This window comes from Stegodyphus dumicola, chromosome 1, assembly GCF_044657685.1.
Source record: "Stegodyphus dumicola isolate Sdum_Otavi_A_Nest chromosome 1, ASM4465768v1".
NCBI lineage: Eukaryota > Metazoa > Arthropoda > Arachnida > Araneae > Eresidae > Stegodyphus > Stegodyphus dumicola.
Window position 1 is genome coordinate 19,877,210 of NC_140768.1, and position 21,613 is coordinate 19,898,822.

At 33.2% G+C, this 21,613-nt stretch overlaps 1 protein-coding gene across 1 annotated transcript in view; it reads right to left on the bottom strand.

Annotated features, from left to right (window-relative positions):
* The window catches only part of l(3)80Fj (lethal (3) 80Fj), a 160,260-nt gene that overhangs the window by 43,467 nt on the left and 95,180 nt on the right, over window positions 1-21,613 (bottom strand). Inside the window, exons 32-33 of the mRNA XM_085813394.1 lie at window positions 14,670-14,791; window positions 9,101-9,215 (exon numbers count right to left, since the gene is read on the bottom strand). Of these exons, the coding sequence (XP_085669520.1) occupies window positions 9,101-9,215; window positions 14,670-14,791 (237 nt within the window). The remainder of the gene's footprint in view (window positions 1-9,100; window positions 9,216-14,669; window positions 14,792-21,613) is intronic.

The window sequence follows — 21,613 nt, forward strand, 5'->3', positions numbered from 1 at the left end:
CTATTTGGCAGCAAATCATTTATTAAAAATCTAGGTCTTGGTAAATCCCATGTCCACATAAAAGGGAAAGCATAAAATATATAAATATATAATACAGTAATTAAAATAATACAAATTCTCAGTCATTTATAAATACATGAGGAGTTCTCATTGTGTTTAATTTAGAAATTTTTATTTCATTTTTGGCAGTCAAATGACATTAAATACTTTAAAGCAGTCAGCAGCCATACTTTTAAGCAGTCAAATGACATTTTCATGAATGTTACATACATAATAAAAAAGGAACAGAAGAATGTTTGTATGAAGAAAAAAAAAATTTTTTTTTCAGTCTTAAAATTCATAAGCTTTTTCAGTCACCATAATTTATATAAACAATAATGAAATACACATGAATACTTTTTAAAGTGAACTGCAGAACCAATGTAAGTCCTAAAAAAATATGTTACAAAAATGTGTAAACATTTATTACTTTAAAAGAGCTTAAAATTTATGATAGAATAATAAAAAAGATCTCCATATATATTAGATGTATTATCTTCACATAAATCATTCATTTTTTGTATTTTAAAATGTAAAATTTTCTTAGACCTGCAAAATGTATAAAATATTGTAAATCACTAGACATTAAAACAGTTTTCATGTTATGACTTCTTATGTTTGTACAAAAGGACATAAAATATTGAATTTCTAAAAGAAACTATGTTTATATTAATCATACAGAAAATCATAAAAATATCAGTATTATATTAATCGAATGGAAAGTCACGAAAATACCACCCTTTAAAAGTCACAGTGTTAAAATCAAACTATTAGTACTATGCATTTTTTGCTATTTGTTTATCTGCAGATGTAACTTTATGATAAAAATACAAAAACATAATTTATCAGATATACAGAAATAAATGTGAGACATTTTCTTGCTTTAAAACAAAAATCAATTCCATTTCACTTAATTTGAAATGCCTCCATGCTACTTTAACTATGAATACATGCATGCATATAATTTACTGATTAATCTGAATTCACTCTAAATATAGCATTCCAGTGAGAACTAATGCAGAGAATAAATGAAGAGTTCAGGAATAAAGAAATTATCTCAAACATGGGGAAAACAAACAAACAATAAAGCATATAAATTAAAAATCAGAAGGTCCCATAAAACTGATTAAAAATGTGTCATCAAACACACAGGTTTGTAACAAATTTTGCAACAATCAACTTTGCATTAAAAAAAGAGAAATTATAATGAAGAAAATTTTTCATCTCTTAAACAACGTGATTCGATACTACATATAATCTTCTGTCAATTAACCAATTATTAAGATTTTGGATTTCTCCCTTCCATATTCCTCACCAGAATGCAAATTAAAATTAGCTTTGAGTGTATTTAAAACTAAAGGTTTTAAATCTTAAGGAGAGCTTTTGGTAATCATGTTTTGCTGTTAGAATTTCTTGCCAGTTCTGCATAAAACTAATATTCCAGCATTATCATTCTCAATAGTTGATGAATTAAACTGTGCGCTGGCAAAATATATCTTGAACCAGTTTATTCTATTCAATTGTTTGAATTTATTTGTCTATTATTGCTTAATTTAAATAGCCACAAGTGGTGGTTTTTATCTACAGCAACAAGTTGTGCTCAATCTAAAGACCAAAATTAAAAAGTTATTTTAAACCTTCTTCAGTGCTTTGTAAGTATTTAAAACATAGCAATAACTCAGTATCTGTCAAGTAGGGTCTGCAGAACTTTAGCTTCCAGTTTAATAGTAACCCTATAATTCTATAGTGTTCCTTTAAAATAGGCACTTCAAGGATGTTGCTATCCAAATCCCATTTGCGAACATAATGCATGCCATCATTACTACTTAACATTCATTTTCTCCATCTCATTTGGTAATGTAGTTCAAGGTATTGCCTTTTATAAAGTGAAACACAGTAAACAGCTTAAACAACTTAAACCATGGTAATTCTATATAAACTAGGCAGCAGAAAATTAGACGGAAGTTCCTATTCTAAAGTAACATATTACAGTTGAAGGAGACTCAGTCTGTAAGCTAATACAATAACTGAAAATTAAGTGACTGAAAAAAGTATAAAATGTATATTAATAATATTTTCTTATAACATAATTTTACACTAGAGTAAGGCTAGTAAGATTTCCATACCAATTTTTGAATTCGGTGATAATGCATTTTTATGAAATATGCAACAAATTATTATTAATAATTGAAGAAATAAATAAGCCTAAATAGATTGTAATATCAATGAACATTTTTAATGACAGAAATTAACTTAAACATAGTTGCGTACAGCAGAGAAAAAAGGCGAAGAAATAAGAATGGTATACATATACATACATACGTAATAAACAGTTACGTCATCATTCACCGCGCGGGTAAACGCAAACAGCGCATGCGCCAGGAGAAGCTCTCTTAAGCTAAATGTCGTATTATAATTTATGATACAACAATCCCCCTTTCGACGTTTGGCGGCTGAAAAAAAAATAAACATTAATCACTTACAGTCATTCCAATTAATTTACAGCACTTAGAATGTTTCGAAGCAGTCAATGTTTTTGTCAGTACATCAGCAGGCATTTTCTTTGTTGGTACATATTTAACGTCTATTTCATTTCTTTCATAAATTTCACGAATGAAATGATGTCTAATATCTATGTGTTTAGTACGTGAGTGATAAACAGCATTTTTCATAAGCTTTTGTGCACCTTGATTATCACAATATATAATGGTTGGATAATCAGCAGTAAAATTTTATTCTTTAAGAAAACGACGTAAATAAACTGCTTCTTTGGCACTTTCTGAAAGACTGATGTACTCTGCTTCAGTACTTGATAATGCAACAGTTTGTTGCTTTCGTGATTCCCATGTTATCGGATTTCCAGCTAGCTTGAATAGGTAACCTATATACGATTTTCTAGTATTAACATCAGACGCCCAGTCGGCATCAGTATATCCAATAAGTGCTTTTCCAGTCTTTCGAAATTTTAAACAATAATTTTTAGTTCCCTTTAACGCGCTTTGCAGCCAACCAGTGTAATTTTCCAGGATTGTTATTAAACTGGCTTAGGTGACTGACGGCATATGTAATATCCGGCCTAGTAAACACAGAAAGATACATAAGCGAACCAATTAGACGGTGATAAGGTACATTGTTCATTTCTTCCTTTTCAGTTTCAGAAGGACACATTTCTTTATTTAACTTTACACTAGGATCTAAAGGAGTTGATGCTGGTTTTGCATTTTGCATATTAAACCTTCGTAGAATATTATCAACATATTTCTGCTGAGATAAACTAATAGAATTATTATTTACATCTTGATTAAATTCTGTTCCAAGACAATAATGAAGTTTGCCTAAATCTTTAACATGAAATTCTTTAGAAAGATAACCTTTAAGTTCAGCATATAAATCACAGCTATTTGTTGCTATTATTAAGTCATCAACATATAAAATTAGAATTAACTCACCTTGAGATGTTTTCATCCTGTATACACACTTATCTGATCGTAATAGTTGTAATCCAAAGTTTTTGAGTTTTTTGTCTAATTTTTCATACCACTGTCGTCCACTTTGTTTCAAACCATAAAGAGACTTTGCAAAGCATAAACATAATCAGGATTATTTTGGTCTTCAAAACCTTTAGCTTGTTCCATGAAAATTTCTTCTTTTAAATCTCCGTTAACATAAGCCATAACAAAATCTAGTTGATATAACATAAGGTCTTGTTCAGCACTATATGCAATCACAGTTCTTATAGAACTTGCTCTGGCTACTGGAGCAAAGGTTTCATTAAAATCAATTCCAGGTTCCTGTGCAAATCCTCTAGCAACCAATCGAGCTTTTCTCTTTTGAACTGTTCCATCTGCATTATATTTCGTTCTAAGAACCCAGCGACATCCTATTACCTTTTTGTTGTGTGGTCGCTTTACTAATTTCCATGCACCATTTTTAACAAGTGCTTCATACTCACTTTGCATAGCCTTACGCCATTCTTCAGCATAACTTCCATTTAATGCTTCTTCTAATGTCGGATTTGTATCTTCTTCAGCAATTTGTGCTTCTTCCTTTTCTATATTTATATTGTGGTACTCCTTTTTTGGTCTTCCTGGCTTCCCAGTCTTGACTTTCTTTGGACGACCTGCCCCCCTTTTAATCTGCATTTCAGGTAGTGCTTCGGAATCAGAATCTTCATTATCAGATGATTCAGCAGATGCTTCTGCCATATTTGAGGGGTCTTCTGTTATTTCATCAGCCGATATTTGATTTACATTCAGAGGTTTTTCCTTCTTTTTATCAGGAATATTTTCGAGAAATAAAACTTCTAAATCTTTATCATAATTAGTACAGTTTTCAAATTCATCAATGAATCTAACATCTCGGGTTATAACGATTTTTCTGGAATTTTTATTCCACAGCCTGTATGCTTTCGATTCATTTGAGTATCCTACAAATATATGTTCTTCTGATCGAGGATCGAATTTCCCTTTAGACCTTTTATTAAGGACAAAACATTTCTGTCCGAATACTCTGAAGTGAGATACAGTTGGCTTGATGCCAAAAAATAACTCATAAGGTGTTTTGTTTACTCCCAGGCTTCGATTTGGGCAACGATTACGGATATAAACAGCACAGTTCAAGGCTTCAGCCCAAAAGAATTGGGGAAGATTACTTTGTAGTAACAAACATCTGGCCATTTCAGTTAAAGTGCGGTTCATGCGTTCAGCTCTCGAATTCTGTTGAGGAGTCATTGGTGCAGAGAATTCTCGTTTAATCCCGCATTCTTGAATATATTTATTAAATTCTTCTCCGCGATATTCGAGACCGTTATCAGTCCGAAGGATTTTTATTTTCTCTCCTAGACGATTTTCGACAGCAGCTTTGTATTTAATGAATGCATTTTTCACTTCATCTTTAGTTTTAAGAAAACTGACTTCGACATAACGCGATTTGTCGTCTATGAAAGTAACAAAATAACGCGAACCAGCATGGGATGGGACTCTCATAGGTTCACACAAATCTGAGTGAATCAAGTACAGTAATTCATCACTTTGAAATTTTGATTCTTTTTGAAAAGGTTGCACAGTTTGTTTACCTCTGATACAGACTTTGCAGTCTTTTAAAGATTTAGTGTTATTAAAATTTAAATTTCTAACCATGTTATCAGACTTAAGTCTTTTCAAATCAGACTCATTTAAATGACCTAATTTAAGATGCCACTTTAAAAAATCACTTACCTGTGCTATTGCAGCTGTTTCAGTGCTTGGATGTATATAATAAAGATCACCATGACGAATATCCTGCACTAGTATAGATCCATTTGGTTCTATTATTCTAGCATGTCGTTCTGTAAAAATCACTGAACGATTATTTGCAGTAGCTTTAGATGTTGACAGCAAATTACATTTTAATTCCGGAACACATAACACATTTTTGAGCGTAAGTTTAATTGTCTTATTTCCGTTAGGTTCTGTTATAAGGACAGTTCCAATTCCTGTAATTTTTGCTGTTTTGTTAACTGCTAACTTTATGGTTGAATTCGTTCGAGGGTGAAATTCTGAAAATAACCTTCTGTCATTGCACATGTGAGATGTACAGCCACTATCTAAGCACCATGAGGAGGTCTTCTGATAAGCATTGTTTACAGCTAAACTAATCTGCTCTTCATAATTAGAAGCCATCATAGAACCTTGATTTCCCTTATTTAATTGCGCATATTTTCTGTCAGCTATTTTCTTTCTGCATTCAGATGCCTTGTGCACAATTTTCGAACAGTAATTACACTTCAAGTTTCGAAAATTTCTTTCAGCTGGAAAATTTTTGTTTGAATTTACCTTCCATTTTTCATTTTTCTTCTGTTCTTTTATAATCAGTATAGTATGCATTCTGTGAATCTTGAGATGTTTTCCCTTTTCTTGCTTCCCATTCTTCTAACATTTTGATTTTCAAAGATTCGGGACTAGGTAACTAGGTAACTTGATTCGATGGCGCATGTAAAATTTTCAAAATTTTCTGGAATACTATAGAGCAGAAGAATCGATAATAAATCATCAGCTATGTCAATTTCCATTTCTTTAAGCTTATCAACTATTTTGAAGAAATTATTCAAATGTTCAGACATCGTTTCGCTTTCCGCCATTTTTCTAAATAAAAGCTGTTTTAATAATGTAGCCTTCTTCGCAGGTCCTTTCAATTCATATACAGCTTTGAGTTTATTCCACACAGCATTTGATGTCACACAATGCTTTATATGACACAGTTCACTAGGATTAATTGCAAGAATTATATCTGCGCGAGCTTTTTGATCAGCTTGGAGCCATTTCTTTTCGTCTTCGGTTCCTTCAGCAGGTTTTAGCACTTTACCGGTTACATAATCCCAGTGGTCGTTTTTAATCAATACTGCTTCTATTTGTAATTTCCAACTGTCAAAATTATCTTTTCCGAGCTTTTCTATTGTAGTCAAATGCGACATAATGTAATACAGTCTCTCACAGCCAAAAAAACAAGATTGAGCGCTATAAAAATAGGCTTAACTGAACGCTGATCAGTTCTTACCGTTGATTAGACGTAACAGTTCTTGCACTGAATTAGGCTTAAGAGTTCAATGCTTGAAAACTTCAAAATGTTCATTTTAAAATAAGTATTTTGCTAATTAGGCACAGTTGAAACGCTCCTGGGCCCATAACCATTGAAGAAATAAATAAGCCTAAATAGACTGTAATATCAATGAACATTTTTAATGACAGAAATTAACTTAAAAACATAGTTGCGTACAGAGGAAAAAAGGCGAAGAAGTAAGAATGGTATACATATACATACAGGGTGATTATAATTAAAGTTTAAGTTTCAAAACGCTATAAAAAAAGAACCACTCATGAAAATGATGCCAAATTTGAAAGGAATGTTATTGAAGAAAGCGGAAAGCGTATGGCAGAAGAAAAAAATTAGTTTCAAAAGTTAGCAACAGATGGCGCTGCAAGCGGAAGACGACGTAAATTAAAATGTTAGTTAAATTTCAGTGTTATAAAGCCGCCAGGTACCAGGTTGTTCCTCATTTCGCGTCTCAGACGTTCGCCATGGGTGTTTCACTGCAGGACCGCGCTCTGCTGGTAAAGCTGTATTACAAGAATGATGATTGTGCAAGAGTAGCTCTGCAAAAATTCAGGACACTGAAGGGTATAAAAGAAGGCGTTGGTCCAATGAGTGTCATAGGTCTAAAGAAAATGATGCAAAAATTCGAAACGACAGGTTCGTTTGATGTGCAGTCTGGAAGAGGGAGAAAGCGAGTGCATTCGACGGTAGTTGAAGAAGTGGCCACAGCATTACAGGAAGGGTCGGATGGTGGTGTGCAACCGTGTAGTGCACGAGGAATTGCCCGAACATTGGACAGGCCTACGAGCACGGTGCTGAAAATTGTACGAAACATCCTGCAATGCTATCCGTACAAAATTGGCCATGTGCAGGAGTTTCTTCCGTCTGACCTGACAGCTAGGGAGACGTTTGCGTTAGAATTCCTGGCTCGCATGGAAGTGGATAATGAATGGCCGTGGAAAATTTTATGGACAGATGAAGCCCATTTCCATCTGGCAGAATACGTGAATACCCAGAATTGTCAAATATGGGCAACAGAAAATCCACTGGCAACGCACCCCGTACCACTTCATCCTGAAAAGGTCACGGTATGTTGTGGCTTTACGGAATCATTCATCCTACAACCATATTTTTTCAAGCAGACGAGTGCTTCCGGTCTTGTTACCGCAACCGTCACTGGTCAGAGGTATCCGTCTCTTTTGCGCAACCACGCGATTCCAGCTCTGCAACAGCGTGGATGTGTGGATGAAATCATTTTTATGCAAGATGGCGCTCCTCCGCACATTGCACATCCCGTGAAGCAGCTGCTGAGGCGCCATTTCGGAAATGCTCGAATTATCAGCCGTCATTTCCCTACAGCCTGGCCGTCCCGATCGCCTGATCTTACTCCGTGTGATTTCTGGCTGTAGGGATATCTGAAGGATGTTGTGTTCCGTGCTCCAATTGCAAATTTAGCGGAATTAAAGGCACGCATTTCGCAACACTTTCTTAACAACACCCCGGAGACACTGCGATCCGTTGTGGAACATGCTGTTTGTCGCTTTCAACTTGTTGCACACAACGGTGGACACCATATTGAACATGTTTTGCGCCAGTCTCGCTACAGTTCCGAACTTCTTTGATGAATGGTTCTTATGCGGTATGTCGCCACAAAACTCTTGAAACCGATTCGTCCCTTTCGATGTGATATGTACAGTCATGCAAATAAAATTATTCAACAATTCTAATTTGTCAATGCGTTTTTATGTGTAACTTCCATCTTAGCCGTTGTTTTACGAATCATTTCTCTTTTCTCGTCGGGATACTGCCGCTTACAGCGCCATCTGTTGCTAACTTTTGAAACTAAATTTTTTCTTCTGCCATACGCTTTCCGCCTTCTTCAATAACATTCCTTTCAAATTTCACATCATTTTCATCAGTGGTTCTTTTTTTATAGCGTTTTGAAACTTAAACTTTAATTATAATCACCCTGTACATACGTAATAAACAGTTACGTCATCATTCACTGCGCGGATAAACGCTAACAGCGCATGCGCCAGGAGAAGCTCTCTTAAGCTAAACGTCGTAATATAATTTATGATACAACAATAATTTTATACTGAAGAAGTTGGGAAAGTTGTTTTAAATCCCCCCTCCTGGAAACCAGTTCTCTTGAATACTTTGAGCATAGTATGAACTTTGGAATAATCAAAGACTACTTTTCCTTCTTCCCAGTAAAACCACTCACGCATCACTGCATAAACCTACAGGAATTATATATTCAAAATTCTCCGTTTTTTAAAACAGAGATTAGAAGAAAAATGGATTTATTGACAGTTTCTTTTTCAGTATTTATTTTAGCTTTACTGTTATAACATAAATCAGAGAAAAGGAAATTATGTTTTGGATTTTCATCTTCCTTAATTATATTTTGTTAATTTTGAATGAATATAAATTGCAGCATTGTTATTTAATGACATTAATATGCAATGTCAGAAAATCAATTACTCACCAGTTTTAGTTCTCCAGGAATCTTCTTCCAGGGCATTAATTAATGATGGCAAAACTAATTTCACTCCATGTGCACTAAGACGACTCATAACTGCTTTTGCAGTATCATCAGTAGCCTGTTAATAATAATAATAATAATAATAATAATAATAATAATAAAAAAAAAAAAAAAAAAAGAAAGAAAGAATAAAAAACAAGTTTTCTTTTAAACTAAAAGATAATATTAAAAGAATTAGATTTGATACTATGACCAAAGCGGCACCTTTTTTAATGTTTGGAATATCTTTATTTATTAAATGTTCTTCGCACTTAAAACACAAAATTTAATCAACAGAAATATCACAAAATAATTTAAAAAGAGTATATCTTTAGAATTTCCCGCAGACAATCTCGCATGTTAAGAGATTACACCTCCCCTCCGTACAGTGTTGCCATTGCTCGCTTTGAAATAAATGAGTTTGTTAATCAAAAATTTGTTAACGCTTTATAAAATATGAAATAGATAATAAAACAAATTCCAAATTCAAATTTGGGCTTCCAAATGCCCATATTCAAGTGGAGGACTATGTTATTCATGTTCTCTAGGTACCATATTTTTTTCACAGTGCAAGGAACGCACATACATTCCTGTAGATTCTTCATTATTTAATTTCTTTTCTTGTAACTCTGGGATCTAATATTTAATGGCAACAATTTGAAAAGTGAAATGCCGTTTATAGTGAACCAATGCAAAATGCCAAAACAAAATTAATAGCCTTTCTGTGTAAATTGTCCCTTTGGGCTAAAAATATAGAGCAGCATTTTGTAAACTGTGTTTCATGGAACCTTTAAGTTCAGTGGAGATCACTCAAGGGTTCCATGAAACTTATGTCCTTTTTTTCCATAATAATCAAGAAAGTAACTTTAAAAAAAAAAAAAAAAAAAAAAAAAAAAAAAAAAAAAGCAATAAAACTTCATGCTTCTACGGGAAGGGAGGAAAAGATAAATAAATATAAAAATCTGAAGGCTTTCAGATTTTATATTATGCCCAAAGGGGCGTTTTTCTAAACATTTTGTGTGTTACCTTTATTTATTATATATCATTATCTTTGTACTTAAACCATAAAATTCAATTCAACAGCAATATCATAAAATATTTAAACAAGCATTTAAATTTCTGATACACAGTCTCGCACACAAGAAATAAAATACAGCTACATTCTATTATGCATACCTTCCAACTGAAATATTATCCTACCACGTGATTCGAAGCTGATGTTAAAAGTTTACTTGGTGTATTATCATTACTTTTAAGTACCATGTGATTTAACCCTCTAAGCGGCAAGGCCATATATATATGGCCTAGAATATTTTTTGCGATATCTGTAAGAACGTATATATATGTGCATATTAAATTATGTCAAAGAAATTAAGCCAATATATTAAATGGAAGAAAACAAATTCAGGTATGAAATAACAGGAGAGGTTTTACATTAAAATCCAAAAAATAATTTGTTCTCATAATAGTTTTGGAAAATTTGTGCTTTCTTAGCGAAATCCCTGGCCATTCAGAGGGTTAAAGCAGATGGAGAACACATGTTATATTCTATCTCTGAAGTTTTAAAAACTAATATTTTGTGTTCTATATTCCACTGCCAACAATAAATAACCACTGCAATATAAATAACCATTTAAACTTTATTTGACCTTAAAAGGCAGCTGTCACTATATTTTTGTGTTAAAATCATTTTCGATATTTTGCTGCAAGATGGAAAGGAACAGTTGTCACTTTTACCAATTGTAGCTACATATATGTGCAAAGCAAGGTTCATTCCATAATAAAAGTGGACATGAAAAAGGGTTTCCTTTACTAAAACAATTTAGAGATGCTACAATAGGGAATTATCGCAAATGTGAAATTGAGATAACACTTCAGAAGACTTGGTAACCTTTGAATGATTTTTTTTATTATTATTTAAGAACATTCATCTACTTTTTATGAATAATATTAAGTGGTTTTATTAGAAAAAATGATTTTAAGTTGAAAAAATTTTTGAAGAAAAATTTAACAATTTAAAATTCTTTCCTCTCCTACAATTTTAAATGTTTTTGCCCCCAATTTTTTTATTCTATTTATGTGAGTGTTCTTAATAACTTTAAGGATCGATTTTGAAATTAATGAATTAGTTTCTGAGAAAAAATATAAAAAGGACATTTTTATGCTAAACTTAAAAAAAAAAAAAAAAAAAAAAAAAAAAAAAAAATGATCTCAATCATATTTTCACTTCCAATAATTTTTATTTTTTTGCAAAACCCATCCTTGTCTCTATTAAGTATATAATTTTAAATGAGCAGTAAAAATATTGAATAATTTAGTCCATACCTGTACAAGTTTTAGGACTTTTAAGTAAAAGAATAAAATGAAAAAATGTAAACTGAGAAAATGCAGTTTAAAGAATGTAAACTGTCTGAATGGTCATATCAAATTTCTTAAACATTTTATTGTGAATTTTAATATTTCAATACATATATAATAAAACCTAGCATTGTTCAATTGGTTAATATAAACATAAATTACAAGCTTTTGTTTAAAACCTTATCTGGCTAGAAATATTATAAAAGAATCATACAATGAAAGTAGAAATTTTCTTTATCTGTTTTTGTTTTTTAAAACATGTTCAAACAATTTTAATACATGAATTAATTATATTTTCTTAAACACTTATAATCAATATTAGTAATACTAATTTGTCAATTTATTAAATTTTTTTTTAAAGCAAAATATGAACAGACACAAAATATTTATTTAAAACCACTCAGCAGCATATGTGATTTCTTTTCTTTTAGCCATTTGCTCTCATATATAAATTACATCTTAATTTAATTTAGGTGTATTTTAATTAACTAAAGAGTTTAATGTTTGTTCCAGCACTATTTCAATAATGCTACAGTCAGGAACTTGATCACTTTCATTACACTACTTCTTTCTGTTCTTATCCGAAATAACGCCAATTTTTAAAGAAGCATAGCAAAGTTGACTGGTAATAGATATAGAAATATTTGTTGAGCTCAATATATATATATAATATTTTGGCAGGCAGGCACCGGAATGACAAAGCTTGATGATATAACTACATCAGAGTCCGGACATTGTTGTGGCTGAGTGGAAGGCTGCAAAATGATGACAAAGGAGGCTTCAGCTTTTTAGATTTCACATCTTTATTCAATTATCATCGCAGATCATTTTTCCTTTGGATGAAATTCTCCAAATTACATATTCAATAGTGATTTAAACTAAGTAAGATTAAATTTAGACTTTCTACACCATAACTGTTCTAACAAAGGGAAGACAGATGGGAAGAGCAGCAGCAGGAGAAGAAAGCAGTCTGATGAAAAATGGAGTGCACTTGGTATTTATACTAGCGGTTATAACATGCCAGAATGTTCTCGAAAGTACTGGTCTAGGGGAAAATCCTAAACTTGAGGAAAGTTAATTATAGGTTGCCTGTTTGCACAGAGCAAAGCCATCGTACTTTTTATATTTTACATTCCCCCCCCCCCTCCAAGCCAAAACGAAAGGCCAGGATAGCAAAGCATTAGTACATTAGTGAAGCAAGAAAAAATTTAGAATATGAGGAAAGACACGAAGAAAAACCTCCAGGACATAGCCTACAGGCTTTAACTATGCCCTATCATAACTCATGTTCTTCCTCATATAATTAGAAAATGCTTAATTATATAATTTTATAATGGAATCTATGATTTATATATAAGCATATAATTTATAACTAACATCTAATTTAGAACAATAAGACAATAATATATATAAGAATAATGCCAACTAATAAATTAGAATCATAAAAGTCCTCAATTTTCTTCAAAATGTCCATTGAAAATTGAAATTTTTGTTTTAGAGTCCTTTCACAAAAATAGTTGAAGTCGAATGAAATGTTTTTAAAAGTCTCTCAATGCCAGTAAGTCCACAAATGTCATGCACGTTTTTCAATGAAGATGGTTCCATAGCAAGTTTCGAATAGAAGATTTTAAAATTTTTAATATGTAAGAAAAATAAAGATTAAGGTAGCAACCCTTCTCAAATCTAAAAATAGTAACCTCTATTGGCACTGCGTCATTTCGAGACTAATCTATATCATATGATTCTTACGTAATTCTGATGATGAAAATGGAAGATGTACAACTAAAGCAGCCAATAATAATTTTACAGAAGTACTAACTATTCAATCAAAATACATTGAGAACCAAAATTAACTCAGTGTGAACTAAGATTTCACCCTGAACATAATGCACTTGCTTTCAATACTTTGGCCTAGCTGGACTGCTATCTGTCCGCTCACTCCTTCTATCTTACTGCAAATTTATCTAAAAGGTAAGCTTTTTGGAATAAGCACATTTAATGTGCCAACTTTTTTGTGGCCGCAACATGTTTGCTGAAATAAAAAAATGAAGATTTAATCTGCCTTCGCCTCCAATTTCCTATTCTTTATGGATCAACACTTCTACACCATCAAAATTCCTGCTGGTCATTACTTTTGAGTTTGATTTTATCACACAACACACACACACACATATATATATATAAACTTGCCAGTTTAAAGGTGAAAAATTTTTTCCCCAACTTCACTTTGTATTTAAATAAATCAGTTATACACATAAACAGAGTTTGCTGATAGTTGCAGTCATATTTAATTACACTCCTTTACTGATTTTTAAGTTACTGAAAAAATTAAGAAGTAAAAATAAATAAATAAAAAAAAAAAAAAAAAAAAAACTGAAATGTTTCAGATTTTAAATTACGTCCAAAGGGGCGTTTTTTAACATTTTGTGTGTTACCTTTCTTTATTAAATATCATGTTCCTTGCACTTAAACCATAAGATCCAGTGCAACAGCAATATCGCAAAATAGTTTTAAAACGAGCATATCTTTAGAATTTCCGATACAGAGACTCACGCGCTGGAGATAAAAATGTTTTTTCTGCACAACGTTGCCATTGCTTGCTTTGAAATCCTTGAGTTTGTTAATCAAAAATTCGTCAAAGTTTTAAAAAATAGGAAATCGATCATAAAACAAATTTCAAATTTGGTCTTCCACATGCTCATATTCGTTGGAGGATTACGTTATTCAAAATTCGATGACTCTATGTACCGTTATTTTATGATAATGTGAGAAATATACATACATTTATGCAGATTTTCATTATTTAATTTCTTCAAATATAATGCAGGAATCTAACATTTTATGGCAACAGTTTGAAAAGTGAACCGACATTTATGAGTCCCACGCAAAATGCCAAAACGAAAGTAATAGTCCTTCGGGACTCAAGTTCCTTTGGACTAATAAATAAAAATAAACATTGAGGGGGTGTTGCATTTAAAAAGGTGTCAAAATTTTTAAAAATCTTTTTATACCATTTATTTTCTTCATCTCATTTCAAAATTTCTCTTCAGTAAGGGTATTAAGGTATTTTTCTAGCAAAAAATTGAAAAATCGGTAATTTCTTTGGTTTGGGGGTACCAAGTCCCCTTCAATAAGCAAAGCAAATATCACCCAATCTAAAGAAAGAAGAACTTACCTCTCGAACATATTGATTTCCATCTCCAAAGCAACTTAAAAGGTGTGGCAAAAAATTAACAACATATGGTTCAAATAACCTACCCAGCATATTGCACAACATTTCAAAAGCAAATAGCGCACCTAAAAGGAAGTATGAAAATAATTTATGACTATATTTTACTAAATTATTATCAAAGAAACAACTATATTATTATAAATTCAATAAACAGAAACTACTGCTAATCCAAACCTTATTTTAACTCAAAAATCATTATACACATTGAGGCATTTAAAAACAATATGTATAGATGTCTTTCACTTTTTCACAGCAATCAATAATTTTTATATTACTGTAATAAAAGACATTTCTAATACCATTCTCATGTACTTTAATTATGGAACTTTTGTAATTTGCATGGAAAGTTAAATTTAATGATCCTGTCCTGTATTAATATGTAGCTTGTTCCTTTAGATTTTTTTCTTTTAAATTCTTGTTCATTTAATACATATTTGTTTTTTGATAAGTGGATATAAAAATGATAGCACAAAATAAGGATTATATGATAAAATGAGTTAAATTAGTAAAAAATGCTTAGTAAGTTCTAATGCATGACTAATTCTGCAATATAAAGGACTTTGGATATTCCAGCGTTACCTACAGTACTGTGTCAACCTTATCAGTCACTGTGATATCTGCAAAAAAATATGAGTAAGCAGAAAGAGCTTCGGTTCAATGAACAAAGTATTTTCATTAGGTTTTTTAGTTAGGGAAAATATCTTGAAATTGCTAAATTTGATCAAGCTTCACAGGCATTACAGAAAAAATGTCTGTCATGTATATGTGAGTGAGATCTGCTGTTGCATCTCTAACTAATTCTAATAACTAAGGCATCCTCTACCATTACAGCATTCACAGCTGTTAGCTTTTTCAAAGAAAGGCCTGAAAATGTCCAGATTGATAAGAAGTATTTCGAATAATGACATGCTTTGCAAGTACATAACCATTCCATTTCTCCACTCACATACCACTGCAAGAAGCTATGGTAGTATATGATCAGCAAAATTACTACATTGACTAAAGACTACAATGGGAAGATAAATATTTGCACAACTTTCTGATGGTTTGTATTTCAGCAAAGTTCGTTTCACAGAATTGGGATCCGAGTTATATGAGTTGTATATGTGAGTGAGATCTGCTGTTGCATCTCTAATTGATTGTTGTAAAGAGAGAAGTAGAGGACGCTGCTTGGCAGTAGCGCAATGCATGTAAGTAGAAACGAAATGTCGTTTGATTAGGCAACATGATTTCTGTGAAGGTAGTCCACCTAACAATAGGACAGTTGTAAATATGTAAATATAACGAATAATAAATAGTATTAGAAAAACTGAACTACCGGATGTTTTGTGATTGCTCTACGGGCCGCCATGGAAAAATGCAGGTTCGTCACAATGGTGCATCGGCCGGGAATCGAACCCGGGCCGCCCGCGTGGCAGTTCAAAATTTAATAATAATTATGCTCTTACCTAGGGCATGGTCTGGACACATCCTTCCTCGTGAAGTTCACTTTAACAAATCCAAACATTGCCGTACGATGCACCATTGTGACGGAAAGTCAGAGTTAACTAATTTAATTTTCGATTGTGGTACTACACGAAGTTTTGTTCATATTAGTGTAGTTAAGAAATTAAACTTAAAATTTGTTGGAGAAGAAACATTGTCTATTTATTCTTTCGGAATGAAATACGCAGTACCTAAAACATATAAGGTTGTCGAATTCTGTGTTTCGGATGCGAAGCAAAAGAACAAAATAAAAATCAGCTGTCTCGTCACTGACGCCATAACGGCTGCGCATATGACCACGCCGTCAAAACAAACACTAAAAATGATGTATGAGTGCGGATTGCGAATCGCTTGTTTATGTAAAGGAAGCGTTGGAATTCTAATAGGTGTGGATTATTACTGGAAGATGGTAAGGGGGGAAAAGATTCAATTAGGAAAGGAAATTTATGCGATTTCTACTATGTTTGGATGGGTCCCAGTTGGTCTTCAAGATAAAGAGAGCGAAATAGTATCTCAAAACACGGCAATAGTAAACCTTTCTTCTTGCGTAACTGATTCATTGAGATCGTTGTGGACTTTAGATTTGATGGGCCTTACCGATGACTCAGCGATTTCTAACGAGGTGAGAGAAATGGTTCACAGCTTTGAAAAGGAAATACGGGTAGAAGGTAATAGATACAATGTCAGTTTATTATGGAAATCGGAAGCAGGGCAATTAGAAAATAATTTCGGAGTAGCATTAAGACGATTTGAAAGTCTTAAAAATAGACTCATTAGAAATCCTGAGATTTATCAGCAGTATAAATCCGTAATTGAAGAGCAAATGAAGGAGGGTATAGTTGAGAAGTGTTCACAGGAAATAACAGAGGCATCGTATTTTATGCCGCACAGGGAAATAATAAAACCTAAGGAAACCACAAGTTGTAGGATTGTTTACGACGTGAGCTCTTCTAGAACTAAAGGTGTAAAGTCCTTAAATGATTTTTTAGACATTGGACCTAGTTTGATCCCCGTGGTTTTGGACATAATTTTGAAATTTCGGAAATATGAAATTGCTTTCAGCGGAGATTTAGCTAAGGCCTTTTTAATGATAGGAATCTTAGAAGAGGATAGGGAATATTTAAAATTTCTTTGGTTCGGGAATAGTGAGGAAAAATATAAAGTTTTAAGGTTTAAACGTCTTCCATTCGGACTTTGCTGTAGTCCAGCAATTTTAGCGATGACTATAAAATTCCACATTAAAAAATATAAAAGCACAAATCCAGAAAGTTATGAAATGTTAGATTCCTCGTTATATGTAGACGATTTATACTACGGTGCAGACACTATTGAAGATGCATGTCGATTATCCTCAGACGCGGTTAAGATTTTTAAAGACGCTGAGATGAATTTGAGAAAATTAAGGTCAAATTCCAAGGAACTTAATTCCTGGTGGATTGGAAAAGGTTATAAAATAGAACCAGCTAGAGTCAAATTTTTTGGGCATGATCTGGAACTCTGAAGCAGATAAGATCAAGCTGAATTGCGAATTTTTAGGAAATTTATCCCATGACAGTGCTGAGGCCACAAAAAGGACTATTCTCCAAATGGTGGCCAAAGTTTACGATCCAATTGGTGTGTTTCAACCCTTTGTGATGAAAATGAAAATTCTGTTACAAAAAATTTGGACATTAGGTGTGGACTGGGATGATACGCTTCCATTAGAAATAGTTAAAGACTGGAGTCGCTGGCAAGCTGAATTACAGGTGTTGGAGGATTTTTCTCTTCCGAGAAAATATTTTGGTAGTAGTGAAAAATCTAATGTTAGTCTTCATGTATTTGCTGACGCTAGCCCTAAAGCGTACGGCGCAGTAGCATACTTTAGATACCTTGATTCAGAAAACATTATTTGCACCAGTTTCATTACCGCAAAGGGTCGCGTAGCTCCACTCAAGACTATGACTTTACCTCGTTTGGAGTTGATGGCTGCTTTAGTAGCCGCCAAATTGTCTATGTATTTTACAAAGCTGTTTCCTGAACTGTGTCATCAAAAGTTTCTTTGGAGTGATAGCCAAATAACTATCTACTGGATAAAGGGATGTGCAAGAAATTGGAAACCCTTTGTATCAAACCGAGTTTCTGATATTCAGTCACTCACGGATCCTGAATGCTGGTTTCACTGCAGTGGGAGTGAAAACCCTGCTGACCTTTTATCTCGAGGAGAAAATGCCTTTAATCTTGTGAGAAGTTCCCTTTGGTTACAGGGACCTAGCTGGCTGTCTCAACCTGAAAGTGTTTGGCCAGTAAATCAACAGACCAACATCGACAAGGAGAGCGTTCAGAACGAAGCAAGGGTGCAAACATCTCTTCATGTTTCTGTTCAAGACGTAGAATCTTCGGCATTACTACAGTTAACGCGATTCAGCAGGCTGCTGAAGGTGTATCAAATTACGGCTTATGTTATGCGGTTTGCCAACAATATAAAACGAAATTCAGTGAAATTCAAAGGTCCATTAAGCTCTGTTGAGATTTCACGAGCTGAGCTCTATTGGGTAAACGTTACACAGCGAAAATACTTTGCGAAAGAGATTCTAGATCTATCAAGTGGAAAATGCTTAGAAAAGACATCGTCGATTTATTCACTTAACCCAGAATTGGATACCCATGGTCTTCTGCGTTTAAAGGGCAGACTTCAATTCTCAGACTTTGCTTTCGAAGAAAAACACCCATGGCTGTTACCTTATAAAGATAGATACAGTGAACTAGTAATTTTTGAGTCTCATAACAAATTGTTTCATGCTGGAGTCGAAGCTACCTTGGCCGATATTAGAGAAAAGTTTTGGATCATAAAAGGACGCCAATTCGTCAAGTCCACGTTAAGTAAGTGCTTTTTGTGTAAACGATACAAGGTGCGTGCCGGTACACAGGAAACCGCTCCTTTACCACCTGATCGTGTTCTTCAATCATCTCCATTTTCTGTAACAGGGCTGGATTATGCTGGTCCCTTTTTTACAAAGGACAGCAAGAATAAACATTATCTGCTTTTGTTTACATGTGCTACAACTCGAGCTTTACATCTAGAACTTGTCCCTTCTATGAGCGTGGAGAATTTCATGCTTGTGTTTCGCAGGTTAATTTCTCGTCGTGGATTGTGCTGAACGATATATTCGGACAATGCCAAGACATTCAAATGTGCTGATCTAGAGTTGTGAAAAATTTGGAAGTGTATTCAACATCCATCTGTACAAAATTTGTTTTCTTCCCACGGTATAACATGGAAGTTTATTGTGGAAAAAGGAGCATGGTGGGGAGGGTTCTGGGAAAGGCATTTTAGAACGATCAAAACTTGTTTAAGGAAAATAGTTGGGCGTTCTAGTCTCTGTTTGAATGAGCTAGAAACAGTCTTCGTAGAAATCGAAGCCATAATTAATTCAAGACCCATAACGTATGTCTACAATGACCCTTCAGAACCCTCACCGCTAACTCCTGCTCATTTTTTAATTGGTAAACGTTTACTTTTTCTTCCAGTTACAAGAGTGTGCAGAGAAGACTTGATTGGGTCTAGACATTCCTTGATCAAAAGGTATAAACATCAACAAACCTTGTTAAACCACTTTTGGAATAGGTGAAGAAAGGATTACTTGCTTTCTTTAAGATCTGTGAATTTATGTCCACCTACTAAAGTGTCTGGTCACTTTAATGTTAATGACGTAGTCCTTGTACATGACGACCGTTTACCTAGGAATTTGTGGACACTAGGTAAGATAATAGAAACTTATCCTGGCAGAGATGGTCAGGTTCGCTCGTGTCTCATTAAAACTCAAACAGGTAATCTAAAGAGACCAGTACAATTGCTGTACAACCTTGAAGTGCATAATTAGTAGTAAAGAATTACAGTGTAATAATCTAATTTGTTGTTTGCACATATATCATCTTCTGAGTATCTTTATTGATTTTTGCTAAATGTAGTTTAGTTTATATAATTCTTGTGAATTTTGATTTAGTATAATGTTTCTTATTTAGTAATTACTTTATAAGTTGATTTAATGTGTTTAAACATTACTTAATTGTTATTTGTAATTTGATGTAGTTTATATAGTATTCAAATGTTGTGTTTGATTTAGAAATTATGGTTTATTTTGTATTCGATTTCTGTGAACTTAAAGAGTTCACAGGTGGGGAGTGTTGTAAAGAGAGAAGTAGAGGGCGCTGCTTGGCAGTAGCGCAATGCACGTAAGTAGAAACGAAATGTCGTTTGATTAGGCAACATGATTTCTGTGAAGGTAGTCCACCTAACAATAGGACAGTTGTAAATATGTAAATATAACAAATAATAAATAGTATTAGAAAAACTGAACTACCGGATGTTTTGTGATTGCTCTACGGGCCGCCATGGAAAAATGCAGGTTCGTCACACTAATTCTAATAACTAAGGCATCCTCTACCATTACAGCATTCACAGCTGTTAGCTTTTTCAAAGAAAGGCCTGAACAAGTCCAGAATGATCAGAAATATTTCGAATAATGACATGCTTTGCAAGTACATAACCATTCCATTTCTCCATTCACATACCATTGCAAAAAGCTATGGTAGTATACGATCAGCAAAATTACTACATTGACTAAAGACTAAAATGGGAAGATAAATATTTGCACAACTTTCTGATGGTTTGTATTTCAGCAAAGTTCGTTTCACAGAATTGGGATCTTTATATCTGAGTTTATATATATCACAGACATACTAAAAAAAAAAAAAAAAAAAAAAAAATCTATATTATAAATTTTACTTTTGACCAAATATTACTCTTTATTTATTTATTATTTTTTTTAACAAGTAGCAATGATATCAAGTTATTACACCTTTTGCGTTGTAGGATTTAATTAGCTTGTTTAACCAGTTTATGTTTAGAATCGTCACTATCACCTCTCTTTCTCTGTTTCCACACCAGAAAACAAATTAATTCGCATGTAACTGAAAGGCTTGTGACTGTAAATCAGAGCATGTTGTGCCAATCAATGGCCATGTTACTTGGATTGTTATAAGATGGAAGTTTCTGTCTTTGGCTATGCATTATACTTGCCAATAGTAATTCATGCCAGTGAAAACATTAGAGACAACTTCGCGATTAATTTACTCTGTGCAGCCTTAAGCTATTAGATATCTAGTTTTAGTTTGGAATTTCTGCTTGAGATCTCGCCATAAATGCTGGCCAATTTGTAAGCACCAGTCTTGTCTTTTGTTTATCTATTTTAGTTTAAAATAAAGGGTCATTACACCCTTTTTAAGTCTCTGTAGTACTTTTAAGGCTTAGTGATGAGTCACTTACATTCTTACTGAGGTTCTGGTCACAAGTTATAACAAAGGAAGACTACATATCTCACAGGATGTTAAGCTGAAATTTGAAAGAATAAAACTGGAAGTTT